Genomic DNA, 24776 nt, shown 5'->3' on the forward strand with positions numbered 1-24776 from the left:
TAATTCAAAATATTAATTGTAAAAAAAAGAAAAATAATGATGTTTAATAAAATTATAATTATATTACCTGAAGGATCAATTTTATAGAAATGTTTATTCTTAAGAAATGATGGGCTAGCACAAAACTGCGGATTTCTTTCTCTGCTGGTCACTTGTAAATCGCCGTTTTTGATCCATTCTATTACCCATCGGATCCGGCAATCGCATTGTAGGTATCGTCCTCCTAAGCTTAGCCCGCGCAATGTAGTGTTCAGATGGGTAAATGCTTTTTTAGGAATAGTTTCGATAGGATTTCCATCTAACGCTAGTAAGGTTAAAGACGGATTTGCTAGGAACGCGTCATTTGGTATTTCTTTAATGAGGTTAAAACCAAGGTCTAATACTCTAAGTTCTGGTAGTTTACTTATAGCTATAGTCGGATAATCAGTGAGCAAATTATTGAGCAAACTTAGTGAACTTAGTGTATTTTTGACACCATCAAACGTAAACTCTCCCAAAGATTGAATTACGTTCCTTTCCAAGTTGAGAGCTGTCAAAGCTCCTAATCCTTGAAAAATATGTCCGGAAGTTCCCGGTAATTCACTTAAAATATTTTGAGCTAAATCTAAAAATGCCAAATTTTTTAAATTTCTTATACACTCTGGTAAATATTTTTGATTTGTTCCTTTTAGATTTAAATTCTTCAAACTATTTTCCAGACCTCTAAATGCATTTTTAGACAACGTGAGGTTGTTATCTGCTAATTTTATTGTTTGTAAATTTTTTAATGAAGCAAACACATCATCTGGTACTCTTGAAATTCGATTTCTTGAAAGGTCCAATAATGTTAAGTTAATAAGTCCTTCTAAATTAGGTATTTCGTCTATTTTATTGTCTTGTAGACTTAAGTGCCTTAAATGTAGCTCCAGTCCTTTAAACGCTGTTGGTGATATTGTTTGTATTTGACAGCCCGATAACTGTAAGTTGTGAATTTTAAGATTGGCAAAACTAGAATCTTCAATAGTTTTAACTGAGCTATTATTTATATAAAGTAAGTCCAGTGTTCCCTGTGAATATTTATCGAGTGTTTGCATTAACACTTCATAATTCACAAGATCACACTGTACAGATAATTCTTGTGCCATATTTGTAGAACATATACAGGATGACTGCAGTTCTGCGGATGATTGATCTGTTTGCCATGGACATTGAGCCTTTGATTCGCTTATGCAAATACATACCATAAGGCATAGTAGCCCAAAATAATCTCTGTAAAAATAAAAATAAAATAATAAAAATTTGCTATTATTAATAAATATATAATACAATGCACCATTTAAATCCAGTATTTTTATTGAATTTATTATCTGTTTTGGTGTCTACAAAAGCCAATGAGCAATAATTTTCAAAACCAATATACATGATGGCGTCGTCAATTATATATAAATAATAATTTTAATCATCCTTCAAAGAACCATCTACATTTCTTCAGTGTTCAATAATATTTAAAATGTATAAACAAATATGATACGCAAAAACTTAAAAAAAATTGTTTTAAAATTGGTCAGGTGCACATTAGCATTTTAAATACCCACATATCTGACAGAACAATACATTTTATTAAGAACACTAATACCGAAAATTGCATTTTTAAAGTTTATACAACTACCTACTTTCTACAATGCCATTCCCAATAGTAATCGAGTAAATTATTGAGAATTAATTTTTTTATATCGTTTCTATTAATATAATAAAATATAATATGACCATGCAAAATTTTCGGAATCATGAAAAACAGCAAACGTTTTTTAGCTCGGAAATGAACATTTATTTTCTTGACAGTAAGAAGAAAATTATTCAAGAAAAATAGGTCGGAGGAAGGAAACTACAGTTGATAATTATTTTATTACCATTGAAGAAATATAAACACTTTACCACTTATATTATTTAATTTAACAAAATTTTAATATAATAATATTGGTACAAAAATTGAAAATACAAACAAGTTATGAAAAACATACTTTGAGCGTTTCAAATTTCTCCGAAAAAAATTTATGATAAAAAAATATTGTGGCATTAAGTACCTACCTTTATTAAAATAGTAATCATTAATTAAAATGACTGAATAAAGCATAAGTAGTAATTAATTAGTAATAAGTAACTTGGTAAAAAGTATAAAAATAAAATATATAACTACTGATATTTCAATATTTATTTTGTACATGGAATATTATGCGAACATACACGACAATAATTGGCAAATATAATATAAGGATTATAAACTTTGTATAGAAACCAAAAAATATAGAACTAACGCCTATAGATAAAAATAGGTGTAGGTATTTAATATTAATTTTTAATTTTTAACTTTTAGAAAAATTAATTTTTTACCAGACGACTATTGTTATTGTTTCAATAAGAAATCGTTTTTGTCTAAACGTCTATTACGCTTAAGAATTTATTTTATACGTTTAATTTATTATTATGTGTACCTACTATATTATGTATGTTCTATATTTTGCATAGTAAAATTTGATGTAGTTGCTTAAATAATTATATTGTTGTTCTGTGTGTCGTTGAGAAATATCATACATTATTGTTAAACACTATAATATAGGTAGAGGTAGGTTATGTAAACGACGAACGTAGTGCGAATTGTAACTTTTGTAAGTACCTAGCGAAAAATAAATTTACTTTTTCCACCGGAATACGAGAAAGATTCGTTTTTGCACTGCAAACGAAAATGAAGATCGTAATATTATATTTAACAATATTTCGGTCATTAAGCAATTATCTATTCGGTATCTTCCTACTGTGAAATCAAATTGAATTGGCAGTTATTTGTTATCGTAATAATTATGTATTATTATATTATTCTTGATCATTTATTACTTTCACGATAGGTACCTACAAAAAATAAATGGTATTTAAACAACTGTGCGGTCGAATTTTTCAGTTTATGGTATAGTTTTACGGTGTCTAATTGAGTATTCTGTATTAGTTATTTCCAATAATTTCAACACAGCGAAGATGTACCTACAAGCAGTATACCTAATTTAATTATTGTTTGAGCGTGAAGGAATGTAATATACAATAATACAATACCTACCAGGTAAGGTATACATATTATATCCTAACCTATATTATAACATGTGTTAGGTGTACCTACTAACTATATCTATGTTGTCAAATATTTTCTGAAATATAGAACACGTGATGAGTGAGTATCTGATTATGTTACACAGGTGAGAAAGACCAACACGAAATATTAAGAACTTCAATCAAACAGGTGCGATCCAAAAATAATTAGAAAAACATATCAAACTATATTCAAAACCGTATACCGAATACGAGAAGTACATATTCGGTATAATGAGCCGGCGATGAAATAATTTATCGACTGTATTTTGTTGATTATCAGGAGTTTGTAATATATTCATTAAACGTATATTATATAGGTAATAGGTTACAGCTTACAATAAAGTCAGCGTTGTTTTCTTGCACTTCTAATATTCTTCTTTCATCTTTCGTTATAATAGCCATCTGGCACGTTAACGATGTGTTGACTATAATAGTTTTTTTTTCGACCATACGCTTGTCGCTTACCAACTGGTCATCGAAAACCCAATGCCTTATTGATTAGTAGAAGTAAATCAACAAAGTCTATTGACTAATTTAGTATCTAATAACAAATTTTAGATTAGATACTTTAGAAGTATTGAATCTTATTAATATACACTATACATATGTTAGGTTAATACCTATGCCAACTATTATGATTTATAAACTTTTAACAACATTTACGATTCGACAAAGCTGAATAACAACAACGCAACGCATTAAAAGTTAATAGATGTACAGACGATTGGAGTAACCGATAAACATTATAAGTTAAAGCCTTTAAGGCTTATCATACGAGTAAATTATAGAATAAAAGTTGACTATAATATAGGCATAAGTAAAATAAAAGGTCAAGCTAATCGTAGTACAGACGCGTAGTGCACACCAAAGAAATAATATGCCAATTTATCTACATAGGCAATATTACGGTTGTTAGTATTATTCCTATAATCTCTTATAAACCAATAAATATATATATATATGTACCTAGGTAGGTATACATACGATAGTCTGATACTACGATGTACCATTCACCATTGTACCTGTTATGGAAATTTTCTTAAACTAAAATTGAAAAATATTTACTCTTATATTGTTTTAATTAAATTATTTGAGTTATTTTTTCTATTGACATAAACTTCCTATCGTTTTAATAGTTCTGAATAAGATTTAAAGAACAACAATTTATAAAAAGTTGTGAGGATTATGTCTTCAACAACGTGTTTCAAGAAAAGACGGTTTAGGTAATATAATATGTTTACCGCATTGTGGCGTGTTGAAGTATAAATGGTACAACGCAAATAGATAAATACTAAATAATACTAATATTATAGGTACCTATTATCATAACGAGAGTTCAAAACAATCAATATACCTATGTAATAGGTATATTATAATACGAGGAATGCAAAATATAATTTTTCAATTAAAAACGTTGTCGATACCTACTATTATTACTTACGGAAAAAAATATTCATAAAATCTTTAGTTATCTAAATCACTTAAATGCACATTGTACAGCTATGATTATAAATTGTATAATAAACGTGAATGTATACGCCTATTCCGGCTATCCATATATGATATACAACAATGTGTACCTACCTATTATACCACCTTAGCATTACCTACTGTAAAATTGTATTAGGTGTATTACTGTTATAATTAGGGAACGGATTTATTTAACGCACTGCGCACATAAAATACAAAATTATGTTACTAAAATCGTTAAAAATAAGTCAAGATAGGTACTAAAATATTAGCTATGCTTTTAATTGATTGAACTATATTATATTTATATAAAACTGTACGCTGTTGAAAAAATGGAAGCAACATATTACATTAAAATGGTTCAATAATAGTTTAGATCTTTGCAAATGTAATTTTTGAATATCGGGTTTCTGCTGTTGCAGTTATAGGGACTGCAGGGTATCCGATACAGGTGTCGGGTATATTCGAATTTACAGTAATATTTTTTTGTCTTTTAAACTTTAATAATTAGTTATATTATGATACATTAAGGTGACTTTATAGACCTATAATAGTCGATGGACGAAGACGTAGTTGTGTAATTGCCACAACAGCTATTATCTATACCTGTATACACACCAACATAATGATAATATTACAACGTAGGTACATAATATTATAAGCGCGTGTGTGGTGTGTACATAGTTAGCGTGCAATTTATAACGGGGAAACGACGTTTTCATAATAATATTATACCTACCTATCTATATATGCGTTCCGGTCAAAGGATGGACGACGATATAGGTAGTACCGGTGAGCGTGTATTTTATATGGACGCCTCTTCTCACCACGACTCGTACAAGGTATGGGAGGTACGCGTTACATTATTATTATTATTATTGTTGTTATTAACACACACTGTTCGTCTTGCGATCGTTTTCGTTTTAATTACCCGTCTCGAGATCACGGTCGTCAAAACCAGTAAACCGGATGACCCGAAAACGGCGTGGTCAAACTATACGGTATACGTATAGGTATGACGTAGGTATTATATTATTATCGTACTCGTCACTCGTGTGTATTATGATAGCGCTGACCGTGCCGACGTACATTGTGCGAAGAAGAATAAGGAACGGGTGCATTGTATGGTTTTTTTTGTTTTTCGTTCTACGAGATTATAACATTGTACACACATCGCACATAGACGCAGTGGCGGGTCCAGGGCTTAGTTTTTTTTTGGGGGGGGGGATGTTTGCCCCCCTCCTGGATCGGCCACTGCATAGACGTGTAAATTCTACATATTTTCAATTATTTTAAAGTTAACAAACCACATATCGTAACCTCCACCAGGTTATGGTGTGCCATATGCGACAGCACATAAGTATAGGTACCTACTATAATTATATTGAAAACTGCAGGTTTTTTTTATCATCATTATATTAGTTATTATAGATGATACATAATAATTCATAATACGATGTACTCGTATTATCATAATTTGTACTGAGATAGCGATATATTTAAATAATACGTGTCAGTAATAAAAACCAATTCAATTTTTTTTTTTAATATGCACTTCTTGATTACAGGGACCATTCCCCTCATAGCCTCATCACACATACACGAAAATACCGATTGCGTCACTGTCACTGATTTAAATAATATGGTGACAGTGAAACAAATATATTGTGAGTGGGTGTTTCGTTATAGTTCTTTACAGTAGATACTAGGTATAGGTACACTATATTAAATTATTATCTTCAGTGACCCGGGCTAATAATATTAGCTACCTACCATAGCTATTATACAAGTAATACAATATTGATACATAACTATTTAGAATATTGTCTATAATAATATATACCTATTTAAGTTTTACCGCACTCGCACATAATAATATAATATGTTGTAAGCTTGTAATCAACTCTCCAACGCATTATAAAATACAACTGTGACTACTATGTCTTTTCGATATTTTTGAATTTTTGAATTGCTACTTTGAACTTTGTATATGAAGAACATTGTATGTCAATATCAAATATTCACATTAACAAGTCTTAGTAGCCAGTATCTATCTACTGGGAATATAAAACTAAATAAATTCTTAAACCGTGCATAGTATATACCTTTAAACAGCTTAAAAAGAGTATACATTTTATAAGTGTATAGAAAATTAAAATACATATTATGATGGTGGGAATTCAAGTCCCTATGATTATTTTTGAACATTGTATTACCGTGCGTATTGCGTATAGGTATTTAAATTGTCATGCCCCCCCCCTCAATAAATTGTATTCAATTCCCGCCTATGAATATAGTACAATATACCCACGGTCTTAGTTTAAAATATATAAATTAAAACTTATAAACCGTATACGATGTTTAATAACAATGAACTGGTAGTGTTTACTTGGTCACTTTTTTTATAATCCCGTGACCCATTTATACGACCCAATCACCCACTGGCAACTTTGACTAAAATGTTTTAATACCTATATTGTACAAATATTGTACGTTGTTTTGAGCCTATTTGGAATTATACTGTTAAAGTCGAGGTAAGGCGGCAAGTGCAAAGCTGGGCTACAATGTTGTACGTACTGTTGTCACCTGATGCCAATAAAGCAGAAACCCTTGTACATTTTAGCTGACCATAACTATCTATTCTTCTCAGTCACTCGTGGAGGCGGCAGTTATCATATAAAAGTTAAAATAGGAGTAGGTATTTAGACCTTATAATCTCCTGACAAGACTATTGGGCTTTAATTATATAAATAATTTCATTTTTAAAACAGCAGATTCATTAAACATATATCTATGTTTAAAACTAAGAGATTTTTGATATTTGTTTTTTTAACTGAACTATCAGCGACGGTAAAAATGGTATTGTTTATTTTTTTATGTCATTCTGCGTGGCATCAAAAAAAAGTGCCTGCAAGTACGAATGATCCATATAAACCATTCATTTATACGGGCTATACAATTTTCCGACTATACTCACATACTAAATTGTAATGTTAATTTACTTGTCACACACTATAAAGTCACCAAAATACCATCATATCAATATTAGCCTATATATTGTTCTCCTAACACGGTCTACTGCAACCTTCTTAACGCGTTAAACCGATAAATGCGTGTAATTTAGTACTGCAAAAATCGTGTTTTGACACGTCATTTTTGGACACTGGCTATATCGTTGCATATGTACTGTTAGATACTTTTTTTTTTATAGATTTCTTAGAGTCATATGACAGTTCAAATATAAAAACATTGACAGGTTATTAAAATGACCTATTCTGTTGACACTTATTTCGGACGATACGCCCTAAACATAAATAATATAATATATCAAATATTAAACACGCAACTCCCATGCATAATTATAATATTTAAGTTATAATTGTAATTTACCATTTAGTCCACTGTATACACTAAAACTAATATTAACTATATTAACAACTGTATTATCAAATGAGTGCGATATTAATTTGTTATTTACACCGTGATGTGTAATGTGTATATTATAATAATATACATTCATAGTGAGTAATGCGATATTTAATTTATTTCTATAATATATGTACTGACGGGAAGTACAAAATAGAAGTACTTCTTCCTGCAACGGTATAATTTTACCTACTATTGTAATTGTTGTTGTTAAAATTTAATAATATTCACATTAATAAGTGGGTTAATCGTGGCAGTGCAGTAAACGTTATCGTGCATATACATGCATGCGTGTGTGCAGGCGGAAATAATATAATATATAATACCTGCAGTGTCTACCGGCATTTTAAAGGTCAGAGCTGTAAATAATAAATCCAGACACAAATACACAGTTGAATGGACAAATTGGGCAACGGTAAACGAGTATGACTCCCACAACGCGATGCCACTGTGCAAATGTGTGCAATGTGCATACCTACCTATATATACCTAATACATTATTATACCGCAATAATCGGACAACTGCACGAGCGTATACAGACTTATAATACACGCCGCACAAATAAATAATAAAAAATATGATAGGCAGAGGTACTCGTCGTGAGTATATAATATATTATAGCTTTACTCCATCAACGGGTTCGGTCCATCCACTTCGCCCGTCGGTCAGCTCCGCATAATAATAATATTATATCGTTCACTGTTCCGCATCACTAATCAACATAGTGATGAGTGCATACTACATTATGTCGTTGTGATCTTACGAACAATGTTAAACAGTGAGAGACTTATAAGTCATAGTTGTCATTTAATATGTGCGCACATCTGCTGTAAAATATAGCTCAACGTCTGTGACGTTTTTTATAGGGCCAATAGGGGACAGATGCACAGGGAAACACATTTTTTGTGCGGGTGACAAAAGTTAAAATAATATTTTCACATATAGTTTACCATTATTATTATTTTTCAACATGGTGGAGAGTTTATTATATTTTATAAAAAATTATCGTATGTATTTTTGACTTCTATACATGTTGTAAACCATGCATTACAGGTAATACCTAAATAAATAGATATTTTGTAACAGTGTCTTTAGTTTTTACTGTTGCTTTAATGTCTTGAAATTATATATTATATATGACCCAGGTTGGACAATTTTCCAAAAATAAAACCTCAAAAAACATTCAATAATCTATTTCAAACTGCCATCACTTGTATAATATATTATGTATATTAAAATTTGTTCACCCTCTAGAGCTTTGAACTCTTAAATTAGCTAAAGCAGTAGACAACATATTATTTTCTATTTGTGCTTTGTTCACAATAAGGATTATTTAATTTCGTATTTATTGTTGGTATTTTTAATAGATACCTAGCGTGTGTATAGAATATGATATCTATGTCTTATAAATCAAAGAGTCATCATCGGGGTAAAAAAAAAGTCGATGGTATCTTATTATTAGAATGTAAATAGCTCATACTTAATTATTTTTAATACATAATATTATTTTTATCGCAATTGATCGAGAGTTTTATTTTTTTGTTAATAATATAGTATTTGTCTTCGTCTCGAAAATGACAGTTAATGACCCACTCTCACCTGCATTCGTCCGATGTTATGGTTCAATCAACATCACTTACAGACCATAATACAATATCCTGTTGATCACCACTTCCCGCCTTATATTATGACTTACGGACTGGCCAATGGCGTAATTAGTAATTACCCCAATACAATATTATATTTCCGGGGTTGCTAAACTATGTTAGTTTTCCCTCTTTTGTGAGAAAAAAAAATACCACACAAATTCAATTACGGAGAGTATTGACTCTCAACACGTTTTTAACACATTACCGTTCCACAGGTGCTACTCTCGAATGCAATTCGGTGGAAATGTGCAAGAAGAAAATATTTTTTGTTGTTGATTTTAGTCTTAATTATATAATGGTAGGTATGTGCAATAAATCTAGCTGTTCTATAAACATTATTAATTAATTGAAAGTTTGTCGGGTTTTTGACAAACAAAATAGATAGAAATAGTATTATAGTCCATATTTGTATGTACAATGACGGTTATGAGATAACAATTAATAGGATACTAGAAACAAAAAAGTATTATACTAATGAACAAATTAAAAAAATTAAATCGAGAACTCCGTATGAAAATCAATTAAGTTGTAAAATACTGTAAAATTTAGAAAATGTTACCTATTACGTATAGGTACTATTCGCCTTCCGCAGTTATTAATTATACCTAGGATTATGGTTGTTAGGTTGTCCATCTCAAGGCCCAACAGTTTTAGTCAAATATAATTGGCACTATGGACAGTCTTACTGTGTACATCTGTAAGGTCCCATCTATTAAAGTTCACATAATATATTAAGTATTATTATAGTTGACAATGAGTGACTTTGCCATTCTGTGCTATTCGTATAAATATAATAATATGGTACACTTGGTTACACTTGTATACATTTACAGAATTTTAAGTTTACCGATGATGAATATAGGTATCATAAACGGAAATCCATTACAATTTCAAGGTGGCTAACATTTTTACATCAATGTAATTGGGTTTCGATCCCACACAACTAAAAAAAATTATTCTTGAGGGGGGAGTAATCCCACATAAGCCCCCCTAAGCCCCCCTGCTTTCTACCAATGTAGGTATTGCATTCTGATAAGATTAAAAATATTGTTATAGGAAACTTCGAAAATTATTTTTCGCACAGGACTGTTAGATATATGTAAATTATATATAGATACCATAAGTTTATTTTTATATTATATAGGTACATAGTGATATGAAATCCTACATACGGTGTGGACTATATGGTAAATGTCTACTATATAGCTGGACAAAGACGCAGTGCAAATTTATTCATTGTAAGATTGCTAAATAGTAAATTTGAATCTTTTAATCTTGTTTCGCGAATCTGATCCAAGCCTTTAAAGTACCTCAGCCTTTAACCCAATCCACTACTGATCCACTGCTCCATATTACGTCTCACATGCCATTAATAAGTATTTAGGAAATGAGCAGCCAAGGAGCCGACGTGAACCAAAATATTTTTGTTCATATTTACGACTATTCAAATTAAGTTTATCAATATTTATATTTTGCCAATGCTAATTTAACCACGTGTATATTAAACTTAATTTTTTGAATTTAATTAATTACAAACTGTGCGTATTAGGTACTTACGTCAAAAAGAGCCTATCCCGTTAAAATAATAAAATATACAATGATAATTAGACGAATGATTTTTATGATTACAGTTCTTTCCCGGATCGTATTAATTTATCGAATTGAACGACGGACATCGGAACGATAAAAACTCTCATACACACACACACACACACACACACACACACACACACACACTTACATGTGATATGCGTGAATATAAAAACATACCGTGTATGTCTTATGACATGGACAGGTATAGCTGGGCGAGTCAATGACCTAAAACTCCGTGGAATGACGAAGTAATAACGGTACTCGCTTGCCCAGTGTGCTCACGAGAAATGAAACATTCTAATGCCCTACCGTTTTTTTTATTATTATTATTCTTTAACACTAATGATTTATCCACGCATTTCATTAAAACGTTTACAGACACACGCTCAATGCTCATGTAACTTTACTATTGCGCAATATAATATAGCCCGAGAATAACACTTCCTCCGCGACACATCCGACCGGATATTTTATTTATTTATTTTCATTATAACAGCATCGAACGATTACGAATATGATAACATTTTAATACGGGTACTTTACACAGGTGTTTACCGTGTGGAGTTATTGATTTTCGCACAGTCTGTTATGCGCATATATTATTCAGCTATTTTTAATAGGACATTTTCGAAATTTAATAATTTAAAAATGAAATCTAAACATGTAATTTTTTGACACGCAGAACTTATGAGCATTTCCAGAATTGTAAAATATACCCATAATGGAATGTAATACACTGAATGTTCTATGTATGGCGTATGATATTATATTATCATAATGTGTTTTGATATATTAGAAAAAATTTTTAATTTTTCCGACAGTCGGAAATTTCCCATACTAACACCATTTGATTGTGTGGTAAAACGCACGTAATACCCGGTGTACCAGGTAGTGATTATTAAATGCAGTGATTACTGATTGTTTCAGTTGATCTACACGACTGTATTAAAATGTATTTGAAAGATTCGATTAATTTTTAATGACATTTCGTATCGTGATGTAACGCCCGTTTAAACGAATTTCGGTTGCAAAGCGTGTAATATACTATTATATAGGTAGGTATATCAAGTTGAAAGGAAAATTAATTTGATCTGTTATTCAACACTCAAAATAATATATAAACGGTAGGTGTTTATATACCACGGTATGCGTGTAATCTACTATAATCTTAATAATAGACCCGAGCCGGTTACCGAATATATTTTCTTCAAAGACGCATAAACGAGAACTATGTCACTGTCTTTGCAGATTGCGTGGGTTGTGTACAACGAACAATCTTTTTATTTTTTTCTTCTTTGTCAAAGCGATAAAAACAAGAAGTGAATAGGTACCTATATAATAAAACATCATAGTATAGCCATGTATACAGTTTGTCGTAGCCAATCTGTGTCGTTATTGTATAACTAATTGATAACAGGGAAAAATAAACCTCACTCGTATTGTATTATATTATTATGTGTGTTTTTATATGAAACATGTTGCCGTGAAAAAAATTTAGCGGATTAAAGAAATCGTACTAATAATACGTACGAGAACATAAGGCGTACTATATATTGGATATAATTTCACTTTTTTTAGTTAACACACGCTAACCTAAACCTAGATAATGATATTAGGTCTAGATTTTATTTTTTAAATATGTCCACCAGTGCGATTGAGACCTAGCTTGTACAGAGTGAGGGAAATATCTGGAAGTCTATATAATGTCATCCTGGAACGAAGGTAAGAAATATAAATTATTAAAGTAGGTAAGTAGAATATTTTCGTTGCATAACAATGAGAGACTTGAATAGTTGGATTTTTTTCGTCGGAATCGATTTAAGATCAAAGCCCTAGAGTCATAGTTAATTTATGTATTGAGTTATAAATGTAACAATTAAAAAAAAAAAGAAAAAAGAAGAAAATAAAAAAAAAGATAAAATATTAATATTATATAACAAAACATAATAAACGGTGCTTATTAAGTTTGTCGTAAGCCATAATATGATGTTACCTATGTTTGTTTTACTGTATTTTACAAATTTTAAATTATCTGCATTTTAGCTTTAGGATTATTAGGAAGTCTTAATTTCATGAATTAGTTATTAATATTATTGTAATATTAATAATTTTATATAAAACAATTTTCTTAAAATCTTATTATATAGGTAACGATCTTATATCGATTGCCTTATACGAATACTTTGCGTAATTAAACCCAAAAATTAAATTCCAAAATGTTTTTTCATTAAAGAAAAATATTTACGATCTGTATAAAAAAAAAATACATATTTCAAAAACTCTAAAATGCCGGTAACGATAACTTTAAATCATTTTGATTTTTTTAACCATAGTATTCTGATTACACAGTCCCTTGTGTCGTTTTACGAATCGTATTATACATTATAAATAAACATAAAACATTCCTATTATATACTATGCATTATAGCTTATAGGTATACGTTTTTTTTAGAACAGATGGATTATACAGCTTGTATCCTCACGAGTTTATCTACCCAAAGTGATCACCAAACAATTAAAATTACTTTAATAAACGTTCCACGGCTAATAAAATGATAACAATTAATGTATTCGAACAACCGTCGGTAGTGCAAAAATATTGTACACATACTACCAAGCAATTAAATTCGCTACAATTACACATAATTTGTGTATAGGTACAACTTTTTTATCGTGAGAATTAAATCTAATGAATATAGTAGGTATAATGGAACAATATTATAACTAGGTGCCCGCTGATAAGGATCGTTCAATTAAATATTTTTCACAACTACAATTAAACAGAAAATATTATTATTATTTCAACGTAAATAGTTTGCTACGCGTAGGTACATTGCGTATAAAACACAACGCTCATAATAAATTCAAAACCTCTATCTAGTGTGTTGTAGTTTTATGTATTTTCAGAATTTTGGACAGTAAGTATGTACGTGAGCAAATTAAAAATTCATGCAAAACAAAATGTATATGATGGTACGTGCTACTATGTATAGAGTGTAACTAGGTTTACGCGTGACCCAGTAGTAGGTGGTAAACAATAATGATTTTCGTGTATCGATGAATTCGTGATGCCAAACACAATCAAAGACAACAAATAACAATATATTATGTTATCATATGACGCACTACGGTGACTTACCTGCGCTCAAGCGAGCTTTCATTATTTATGCGAAATGCGTATTTTCGTAACAATGAAAATTTGAATAATAATATTATAATATCGTAACCGAACGGCCGCCGCCGTCATTCCAAAGACCATCAGGATACGAGACTCACGAAAACGTATCAGACACCCACGGAATAAATGAAAAAAATATATATTTACGTATTTTTTGCCGACTAGATCAAAATATTATAATACATATAGGTATATTATACATTCATACGCACATAATATAGGTATACGTATATAGTGGGCATAATGGCACGGATTTTAGTCGCTACACATTACGGCCGACGACACTCCCCAACGGATTATCCGAAAACCTGTATTTCTGCGTCAGTAACGGAATAGCTTTAGGTATGTGTTTATAAATTACTGGTCATCTCCACATGATGTGTGTAATATTATGCAAAAACCGACGCGTGCGCAATACTGCCCGAGGTCCACATTGCCGCGGTAGTGGTAAAATTGTGCGCGTCGCAATAATATATTATGTACATTTGTAATTTTTCAATGTCAGATTTGTTTGTGTTGTTGTGAAAAGCTTTCGGTCCTATACGATTCTTTCGTTCAACAAACGCCAAAGATATGTCCATATTATGGATATGTACCCCCTGCATTTTTCCTATAATAATAATGAATTTATTCAAATTATGATTTCTGTAATGCTTAAGTATACCTAGGTATACTATTATAAGGGCCACATTTCGAAATACTTATATTCCTCAACTATGAAGTATTCTGCGGTGGTAATACAAACTTTAAATGTTATACAAGAACCTACCATTTTTCCTGAATATTGTTAAGCAGATGATTTTATTTTATGTCGATGTATTAAAATCGAAATTTGAGTTTTGAGTTCTTAGTTAATATATTTTAATATCTTGGAAATTACTCGTCCGAATTTTGAATTAGACGCATAAATTTAAAAAAAATCATTTACTTGACAATTTTCAAGACAAAAGGGTGGTTCTTATTATAAAAAAAATAAATTTGTATCGCCACACCCTTAAATGCTATAAAGTTATTAAATTTTTAAAATACTTTAAGTACCTCCTATACATTAAACCCCCTAAATTTGAATTTGAATACATTTATAATAAAAGGAAAATATTGAAGTGACATGCTGGTCGACCATGCTTGGTGGATTACTCTGTAAAGTAACTAATGTATAGTAAGTGTTTAACACCCTGATGTAAATATTTTTTAGCACCTATTCGTCATTATAAAATATATAAGATGTTGATAGATGGAAATTAATTTTATGCATCTTATATAATAATTAAATAGGAAAACCTAATTTGACAAAGAAAACGAAGCAGTTAGGTATTCGCTGAATTTCAATAATCGGTACTATAAACCTATAACATTAGAAATCAACACAATATAGGTATAAACACTAGTCTTATAAAAGGTATAGAAATATAACTAATTATAAATAAATGAACTGTTAAATAAACAAAGAGTAGAAAAAATAGACGATGATTCGAAAATAAACTCTGTTCGTAGTAATATTATGAAGGCGAATAAGTCTAGAACAAATAAATGTCGACGGGTAGATCGCCACCCCTAGTCACACTATAATTCACTGGTAGCGGAGCGGGGTGCATCCCAGGATGCTATTGCTGTGAGAAATAACTTTTGTTTTTTTTTTGCACAATAAACGATGGGGACCTGGGGGAAAAGCAGTGCCAAAACAAGTCCTTCATCCGGTTCTCGATAGAACGGAAAAAAAAAGTCACACTATAATTATTATAAATAATATCGCAGTGCAGCTAAGTTACTTAGCCTAAGTAAGTATTATTGTATTAATAAACAATTGGACAATGTCATTGGATTCGGTCTGTTGAATCGTCGGGATAATTTTGCTCGTTTTTTAAGTGGCACATAATCGTAAAACCGCCTCGGTTCACTCGGAATCTAAAATAGGGTTTGTTTGAATATAGGTACGTGCGTCGTAAATACATATTTGTGTACTACGTTGCCGAAGAATTAATAATTCGATTGTATAAAAAACAAAATAAAAAAAGGAAATCGATTTGGTGCATCCATTTAAATTCGCTGCACCTATAATATTATACGGCCATATAATAGGTGTAAGTACAACATCTACCTCCGAAAACTGTGCGGTTTGGACAAATCAAACAGCAATTTAAACCTCTCGGATAATGGCGAATAGAACGAATTTCACTGCGCGGTCCGCCGGAACGACCGAGTGCTGAATCTCAATCTCGCGATAGCCGGGCATTATAAGCGTAATAATAATACGATAAAATATTCTTATGTTATACGTATATATCGTTATTACCTATATTATAAAAACATTGCACACAAATGGATAATAATATAATAATAGACATTATAATGTGTGGGTACACGCGGCGGAATCTTGGTCGGATGAAATACGCTGCATCAACGTATATTATAATAATATTATGTATGTACCTAGTCATCGAAACGCATTATATATTATATGATGTTATTATATTGTGTGTTAGAGTGTTGGACACGACCGAAAAGACCGCCGAACTTGTAAGACGAGTGAAAACTAAAAGAGCCAATATAGCCATATATACCTATATAATATATTATCATTATATTATATTTTTATTATACGCCTGTACACATTTATTATACATAGTACAAAGACCCGGTTAACACGTATAAACTATAAAAATAATACTATAAAGGCAGTTTCCGTCTTTCCGATTTCAAAGACGGCCGGTTAAGTTGTATAAATATATTATATAGGTTCCAGGTGGCGGCCGCGACACGTTAAAATGTAAGTACCTATACCTACATTGTATATATAGGTATATACAGCTATAACTTTAGACATTTTACGACTGCGTGCGAAGACTGACACGACGGCACGATAAAATTATTATTGAATGTGATTTATACGCTGTGGGCACTCGCTATATAATATACAATGTAATCGTGCCATAGACGCGACTTAAACCAAATATTGTGTTTGTAACCATAGTGTTTATATTATTGTATTCTGAGTGGATGAATATTGATTTTACAAAGATGACGTATTTTTGATTTTGTGCCTGTCATCGCCTTTGGGAGCAATACAAATGCTTCAATATTCAACTTAAACATATTTTCTGTGATTGAAAAGCGAATCTAGTTGGTACTTTTGTTGAAAGGGTCAAAAGTAGAAATTCATAGAATTTTTCTAAATTACTGTGAAAAATCAAAAGAAATTGAGCAAAGAACAGACATTTTTACGCTGCAGTACCAGATTTTTACATAATTGACTTTGCTATAATTAAAAAACAAATACCTAACTATAGATGTTTGAAATTTTCACAAAATTTTTAAATTAGCATTTTCTACACACGGAATAATTTGAAAAATATTTTGATCTATGTATTTAATATTTATAGACTTACAAATTTACTATTTTATTTTCTATTAATGTCAACAAAAAAATAATGACGGACGGTAAAAATATTGTAAATTAAATACAAGGTTCCTCATTAAACATGAAGTGCTTGTATTGGAATTTATAAAAAATTTTTTTCAGAACTACAATACATTTTTATGAGCATTTGCAGTATAATTTCGATGAACTTGGATATTCAAGGCCAAAATCACAATTTCCCATCACATAGTTTTAATTTTTAAAATGTAATTCAAAGAATATTAATCATAGAAACTTGAATAATTCCACGGTTACTTAAGTTATCATTTCCTATACTCAGTTTAACTCTTAAAATATTTAGACTTATTTTAAATATCTTTTTATTGCCATTTGAAATTGTCGATAAAAATATTCAGGCCTTGTCGAAATACTTAACATGTAATACTAGATGCCAAATTAGGTGTTTTTAGAGAAATTAAAAATATTAAAAATACATATGCATAATGTAGTGAACGCAAAAATTTAAAAATCTGTAAAATTTACTGTCGCAGTTTTTTTATAGACAATTGAAGTAAGACAAGAGTTATAGTGGATTTTAATAATTTTTTTGTGATTTAAAAATATTTGCGATATTGTGCACAAAAAATATACATAGTAATATAGGCTGAGTACTGACAGACTGTCTCTGCTCAGAATAGTTTTTCTTATGCAATGATTTATAATTGAATTCAAATTCAACACATCCTTTACAGTGACCTACTCAACGACGAGGTCACTCGACACCTATACAACTGTAGGTACCTTCAGCAGAGCGGTTACCTACTCGCCCACTTATTTTCTTTACGTATCTGTCTATTTGAAAATGTCCCCTAGATCCTGTACTCTCTACTATAATTTTGTATATTTGTAAGTAGCTTAAAATTAATTTACTGTAATATTTATATATATATATATATTATATTTTAATCAACACATTTTAATTGTATTTCAATTGAAATGTTGTATCTTTTGATTGATGTATAATGTATATTGTGTATACAATATATTGTCATTCTTTAATGAACTGAAAACATCAGCTCTTTCGCTACCTAAAGAATAGCCAAATTTGAGAAGCAGTCTTGCAGCATATAAAGGTGGGTATATGTACTTGTTCGTTCTTAGCCAATTCTTTGCCAAATTGAAGAAAACATATTTTTCGTGACTTTTAATATCCAATAAATATTTTAGGGGTGTTATGAAAGTATTTGGGGGGGGGGGGGGGCAATTGATTGCGCAAATATCTTTAATACTATGGCAATAACTGCAACGGTATCGCGGTCGTGTTTTTCGCGCGTGGATGTGAATAAATAATAAATCACGTCGACAAGTAAAACTGGGATATATTGACCGACGAGTGAATGGTTCAAATTATTAAACTTGCTCAGACACGTATCAGTTTTCCACAACTTCGTTATCACGCAGCCGTATAAATTATAACAACAATACGCACTTAAATTGCGCCCGCGGAATATCGATGATGGAAGGCGCGATATTTAGGTCTGCCACGTGCCATAGAATCTGATATTATAATAATATATTATTTATGTTGTGGCGAAGAAGGAGAGGACGGTGAGGGATAGTAATAAAACACGTCGTGCCTATTCGATGAAACGAATAACGATTCGGATGTATAATTATTTTTAATTCTTATCATAGTATCCTATCGAAATAGGCTTCAGAGGCGCGCACATATTTATCCTTTTAGAGGTGTTAAACAATAATATTTTATTTTATTGATGGTAATAATTAAATAAAAACAAAATGAATGTATTAGGTACATATTATACCTATTAGTTATTTAATTAATTTAGGAGTAATCAATTAGGTCTGAAAGTAAGGGGTGGCTAACTTTTATACTAATGATTATTATTATCTTTTTTCAATTTGTAGGTATCCAGAAACAACTTAACGTTGATGCATATAAGATATACTAAAATTATCAAAAATATTCCTGTTTACTTATAACATTTGATTTAATATAGAATTGGATGAAAAGTCAAACAATTTAAAGAAATAATATAGAAATACCTATAAGAAATTACTAAAAAGAAAATTACAAGACTACAATTATATCGACAAAATAATTGAATTTAAAAATGAAAATCACTGTGAAAAAAAAAAATGTTTGGAGGTTATCGAGTTCACCTCTTTGTGATACTATAGCGGTGTGGGAATGCAGTTGATTTAAACTTTAGCGAACATGGACTACGCAGTTTTTCTTTTTTGTTTAAGATACACGATACGAGTCTACCATTTTTATGAACTCATTCGGATCCCCCTCCCCCCAACAGGTATACGTATACCAATATGTTAAGTAGGTATACAATACTGCAGGCTGTAAAAGCGTAAGCCTTGTGGCACACAAGGCACAGACAGCAACTAACAGCTGGAGCAAAACTATCTAAAGAAAAATTAAAATCCACTTTCCATCGCGGTAAACTGTAGAATTGGTGCAGAAAGTTAAACAGCACAAAGTAACTGACAGGTAATTCAACGGGTAGTTATAGATTTTTATATTGTCTAAAAGTATAGTAAGTTATAAACAGAATAAATCGGTTCTGCGTGTCGGCGCAATGTGGGCGGTGATAACAGTTGTCAAGCAACGATATTGTACATCATTACACCTCCACGCGCAAGCAGGTACTTTATTGTTTCGCGGCCCGTCAACTCGTCTCGTCACCGCGGCCGACATATTATTATTATTATATTTTTTACTACAACACTTGTATAGCCTATATAGGTGTATAGTTGCGCCACCGCGGGTACCTATGTATCTAGATTGTATACAATAGTACAACAAAATAAATATAAAATAATTTATGCCAGAAAAACGAATTCGGTAAAATTAAGTCCCTCCGCCGCGGCCCGACACCTATATTATATACCTAAAGTATACATATAATATTATCATAATATATCACTTATAATAATCAAACACACATACCTAAATATAATATCACACGCAGATATTATTTTATTATAATAATAATAATATACTGTTATAAATAGGCGCGCGCGGAGACCACCTGCGCCGCATTCTTGTCACGCCATCAATTTGTCGCCGTACAACACAATTCGCGGAAATGAAACCGTCATAATATAATATAATAATATATATAGGTATATAATATAATTTAATATTATAATAATCGATACTACTCGAGTTCCGCCAATTTATCGGTTTTCACTAGTCCAGTCAGCCGGTAAAGTGTTCGTCGACAACACGTCAGAAACGGTCGAGCCGACGTCGCCAACGTATTATTATTATATATAGATAGTATATATATATAGGTAGGTAGGTACTTGTTAGCAGCCGGTATCTTTTTTTTAGGTAAATATCGTTTATTGTAATTTGTATAGGTGGAAAATCGGTTATGTCAAATATTGTTATTTCGTGTCTCGCGGTGTATACATATACGCGTTCGGTTCGTAAACGTATTTATTAAAATATGTGTGAATATAATATAGGTAATAATATATTATATTATAATAATACAATGTAACGTTACATATGCACATAATACGTGTATAATAGTAATGTATTTTCGCTAGATTTGTGTGCGATTTATATTTAAAAAAAAATAAAAATAGACAAACAGGTATACCGACTGAGTTATTATATCGTAGTAATGATAGTAATAAATTATAGGTGTAGTCGATGGATATATTATAATAATATGTATATTTTGGCTTTATCAGCTATTATATCTAATCGATAGTTGCTGGGTATAATAATATTTGTTCACGAAGAAAATATAATAATATACTATGAAACAAACATTGAATACTATATTATCCCAATAATACCAACTCGAGGTATTTAAAATCATTAAGCATATTATAGTATATACCAAACTTTTCTAAATAAATTTTCCGAATTATGACTGAAACGAACAACGGAAACGATAAGTTATATTATTTATTACAAATAAATATTATTGTCATGAAACAAACACATCTTAACTTATAACGATGAGAATTGAAAAAAAACTTCCGATTTGAAATTGTCATCTATATTTTGTCGACACTCGACGCAGAATTCGTTGTAATATATTATATTATTATGACTCTGTAGCGGTTTTAAAAATGTTACGTATTATTATTAACCCTTTAAAGTTACTACTGAAATATCCAAGTTTTCTCCTACCGAAATAAAAGAGTTATGTAAAAGTAATAAGGAAGACGGAGACTGGAGAGACGTTTTATACAATCGCAATGCTGCCTGCAGAGCTGTATTATTATACTATTATTGCACATATACCTACGTTTATGTATAGGTACTATGGTAATGTCTAGTAACGATAAATGCAAAAGTTAAATAGCGTTTAAATTTCTCCCAACGTTAAGCTATACAATTTTATTTTATTTGAACTCGGCTCTTACCTAACAAACGTATGTATTCATTTCTTGCCTCAAAAGTTAAAATATAATATTAATATATCATTTCGATTCGAGGCGATAAGCGTATGCGAATACTGTAACACACGATTTCCTGTGGCTAAGGTAGGTACATACAACCTTAACATTATAATATAGGTAGTATATATTGGTATTATGTTCTACGACAATCTGTGGTTAGGCAAAATATAATATGTAATATATTATATCCGCATATAGGCACACTACACAATAACTTAACCATACCAGGTTTGATATAAATTATTATGATAGAAAGGTTATCACGGAATTTTATTTTGTTTTATTATTTTTATTTACAATCATTTTTCAAGTATGTATAATCTAAATTTATTGTCTCGTGTAAAAAAAACACAATCTTGTAAAAATTTGTTTGAGCGCTTCGCCCAATTTTTTTGTATACCTACGTATGCACGCACGCTGTCAATGACGTAGAACGTTTACCTACCCGAGAGTTTTTTTTAAAGAGGCGTGTCTAAGGTAAGTTTCCCTGGCACCATAATATTCAAAAATCCAAATTTTTTCTGTCCCAACACTCGATAATTACTTTATTATTTGGTTTCTATACATAAATATACTTCATTATATAACTGACAGATTACTTACAAATATATTTTATGCAGACAAGAAGCTAGTAAATGTGTGGAGGTACTGGGTAGGTACTATGTTATAAATGCCAAATTATCTAGTAGGTACCTGATAATAGCAATATGCTAGGACCTAGATATGAAAATATTTATTAAATTTCAAATTTCAAAGAAGGAATCGGACTCCCCCCCAACCACCTCAATATAGTATACATGCTGCTATTACTATTATTATTACATTAATTTGATTATAAATTATAATATGCTTGTACAACATCGACATCCATGGATGTTATGTATTATTTAGACCTATTATTATATTATAATTATTTGATATTAGTTAAATTTGATTCGTCTTATACTTACAGGTTTTTGATATGTTTCTTGTGCATTTTGATCTGTGGATTGTTATATGAGTTAATGAATAAGTTTCTGAAATGAAAAAAAAACACTTGTTAGATATTTGAGTGATTAACTAGATAATTATATACAATATGTAGTGATTGCTGTGCAGGACACGATGATCTATAACATAATAAATTATTGTTATCTAAGCTACGCACGACGCGCGACGTAGCACGTTCGCTGCAATCCTGAGACGTATATTTGAGAAGGATAGGTATAGTAAATAAGTTAAATCATTACTTTAAAATAAAATAGGATATTTTAATATAATTTAAACATCAAAATAATCAAGCACACCGTCGTAAGCTCTAGATGCATAATTTATTAACTATAGTATATTAAAATTCTGAATCCATAAAACAACTATCCTGGGTTTTCATTTTTGGGTTGACTACAAATACATCTCGTACGCATGTGTCATGTAAACTGTAATGTAGAGTTTATTGTTCTTAACACAACAGTTTCTAACCTAACCTACCTAGCTAACCTAACCTAAACAATTATAGGTCAATGCAGCAAATCAAAAATCTGTATCGACATAATAGTAATAGGATTTTTGACTTTGGAAAAAATTAAAAAGTATAAAAGCGCAGGGAAAAACAAAATAAAATGTATGGAAAAACGGAAAAATTCTATTAATTAGTATTTAGTATAGGTGCTTAAGTTTTTCAACTGCATATTACAACGAAACGTTAAATCAGAAGATTTCAGATCACCAGTAAATAGAAACTTACATTCTTATCCTGTAATTCTTCGCTGTATGTAATATAGAATACGTATATCGGAAGCCGTACAAGGCAGGAAAGCTACAACCAATACTATACAAAACACTTGTTGCTTATGTTTTATGTACCTACCTATAAGCTATTATATACGTCATTCGTGTACCGCATATAGATAAACCTGCAGCAATTGTTTTATCTGAGATCTTATTGAAAACATTTAATTATTTTGTTATTTTTTTTTTTTTCAATCAAACAGGATTGAAAAATAAAATAAAAAAATACTCGTGACTCGATTTTTATATTGTAGGTATTCTATATTATATTATATTATACACACAAATATAAAATGTTCTCTACATAATAATATTATTGTGTTTCTATATCGGGGTATTATTTTACCATGAACTTGTTATTAATTAATAGGATAATTAGCTAACGTCGTGAACAATTATTATTGAACAACACGATGAACTACCTATCTATAGAGATACCCATTTGTGACTTTATAAAAACGAAATATAAAAACCTCGCGGAATAAATATTTATATTTGATACATTTTATTGATATACGCATTCTAATATTGTATGGTTAAACTTAAATTCCTTAATCTGCAATCGGAGATCTTTGATGAGAAATTAAATACTTATTCAACATTAATTTTAATTAGGTATACACGCAATACATACCGCGATTGGTGTAGGTGTAGGTACTTAAATCTTATACAGAAATCGCATTACGTAGTTTTACAGTTTTTTTTTTGGAAAATAGTATGCTTAATTTTTTTTTCTACTCAAAGAAAATACCTACA

The 24776-nt window shown here is 30.5% G+C and overlaps 1 protein-coding gene across 1 annotated transcript in view; it reads right to left on the reverse strand.

Moving 5' to 3' along the window:
* Positions 1-24776, reverse strand: part of LOC132935185 (leucine-rich repeat and fibronectin type III domain-containing protein 1-like protein) — a 50597-nt gene that overhangs the window by 5351 nt on the left and 20470 nt on the right. The window contains exons 2-3 of the mRNA XM_061001657.1: positions 23204-23269; positions 68-1248 (exon numbers count right to left, since the gene is read on the reverse strand). Coding sequence (XP_060857640.1) covers positions 68-1248; positions 23204-23229 — 1207 coding nt within the window. The 5' untranslated portion in view covers positions 23230-23269. The remainder of the gene's footprint in view (positions 1-67; positions 1249-23203; positions 23270-24776) is intronic.

This window comes from Metopolophium dirhodum, chromosome 1 (genome assembly GCF_019925205.1).
Source record: "Metopolophium dirhodum isolate CAU chromosome 1, ASM1992520v1, whole genome shotgun sequence".
NCBI lineage: Eukaryota > Metazoa > Arthropoda > Insecta > Hemiptera > Aphididae > Metopolophium > Metopolophium dirhodum.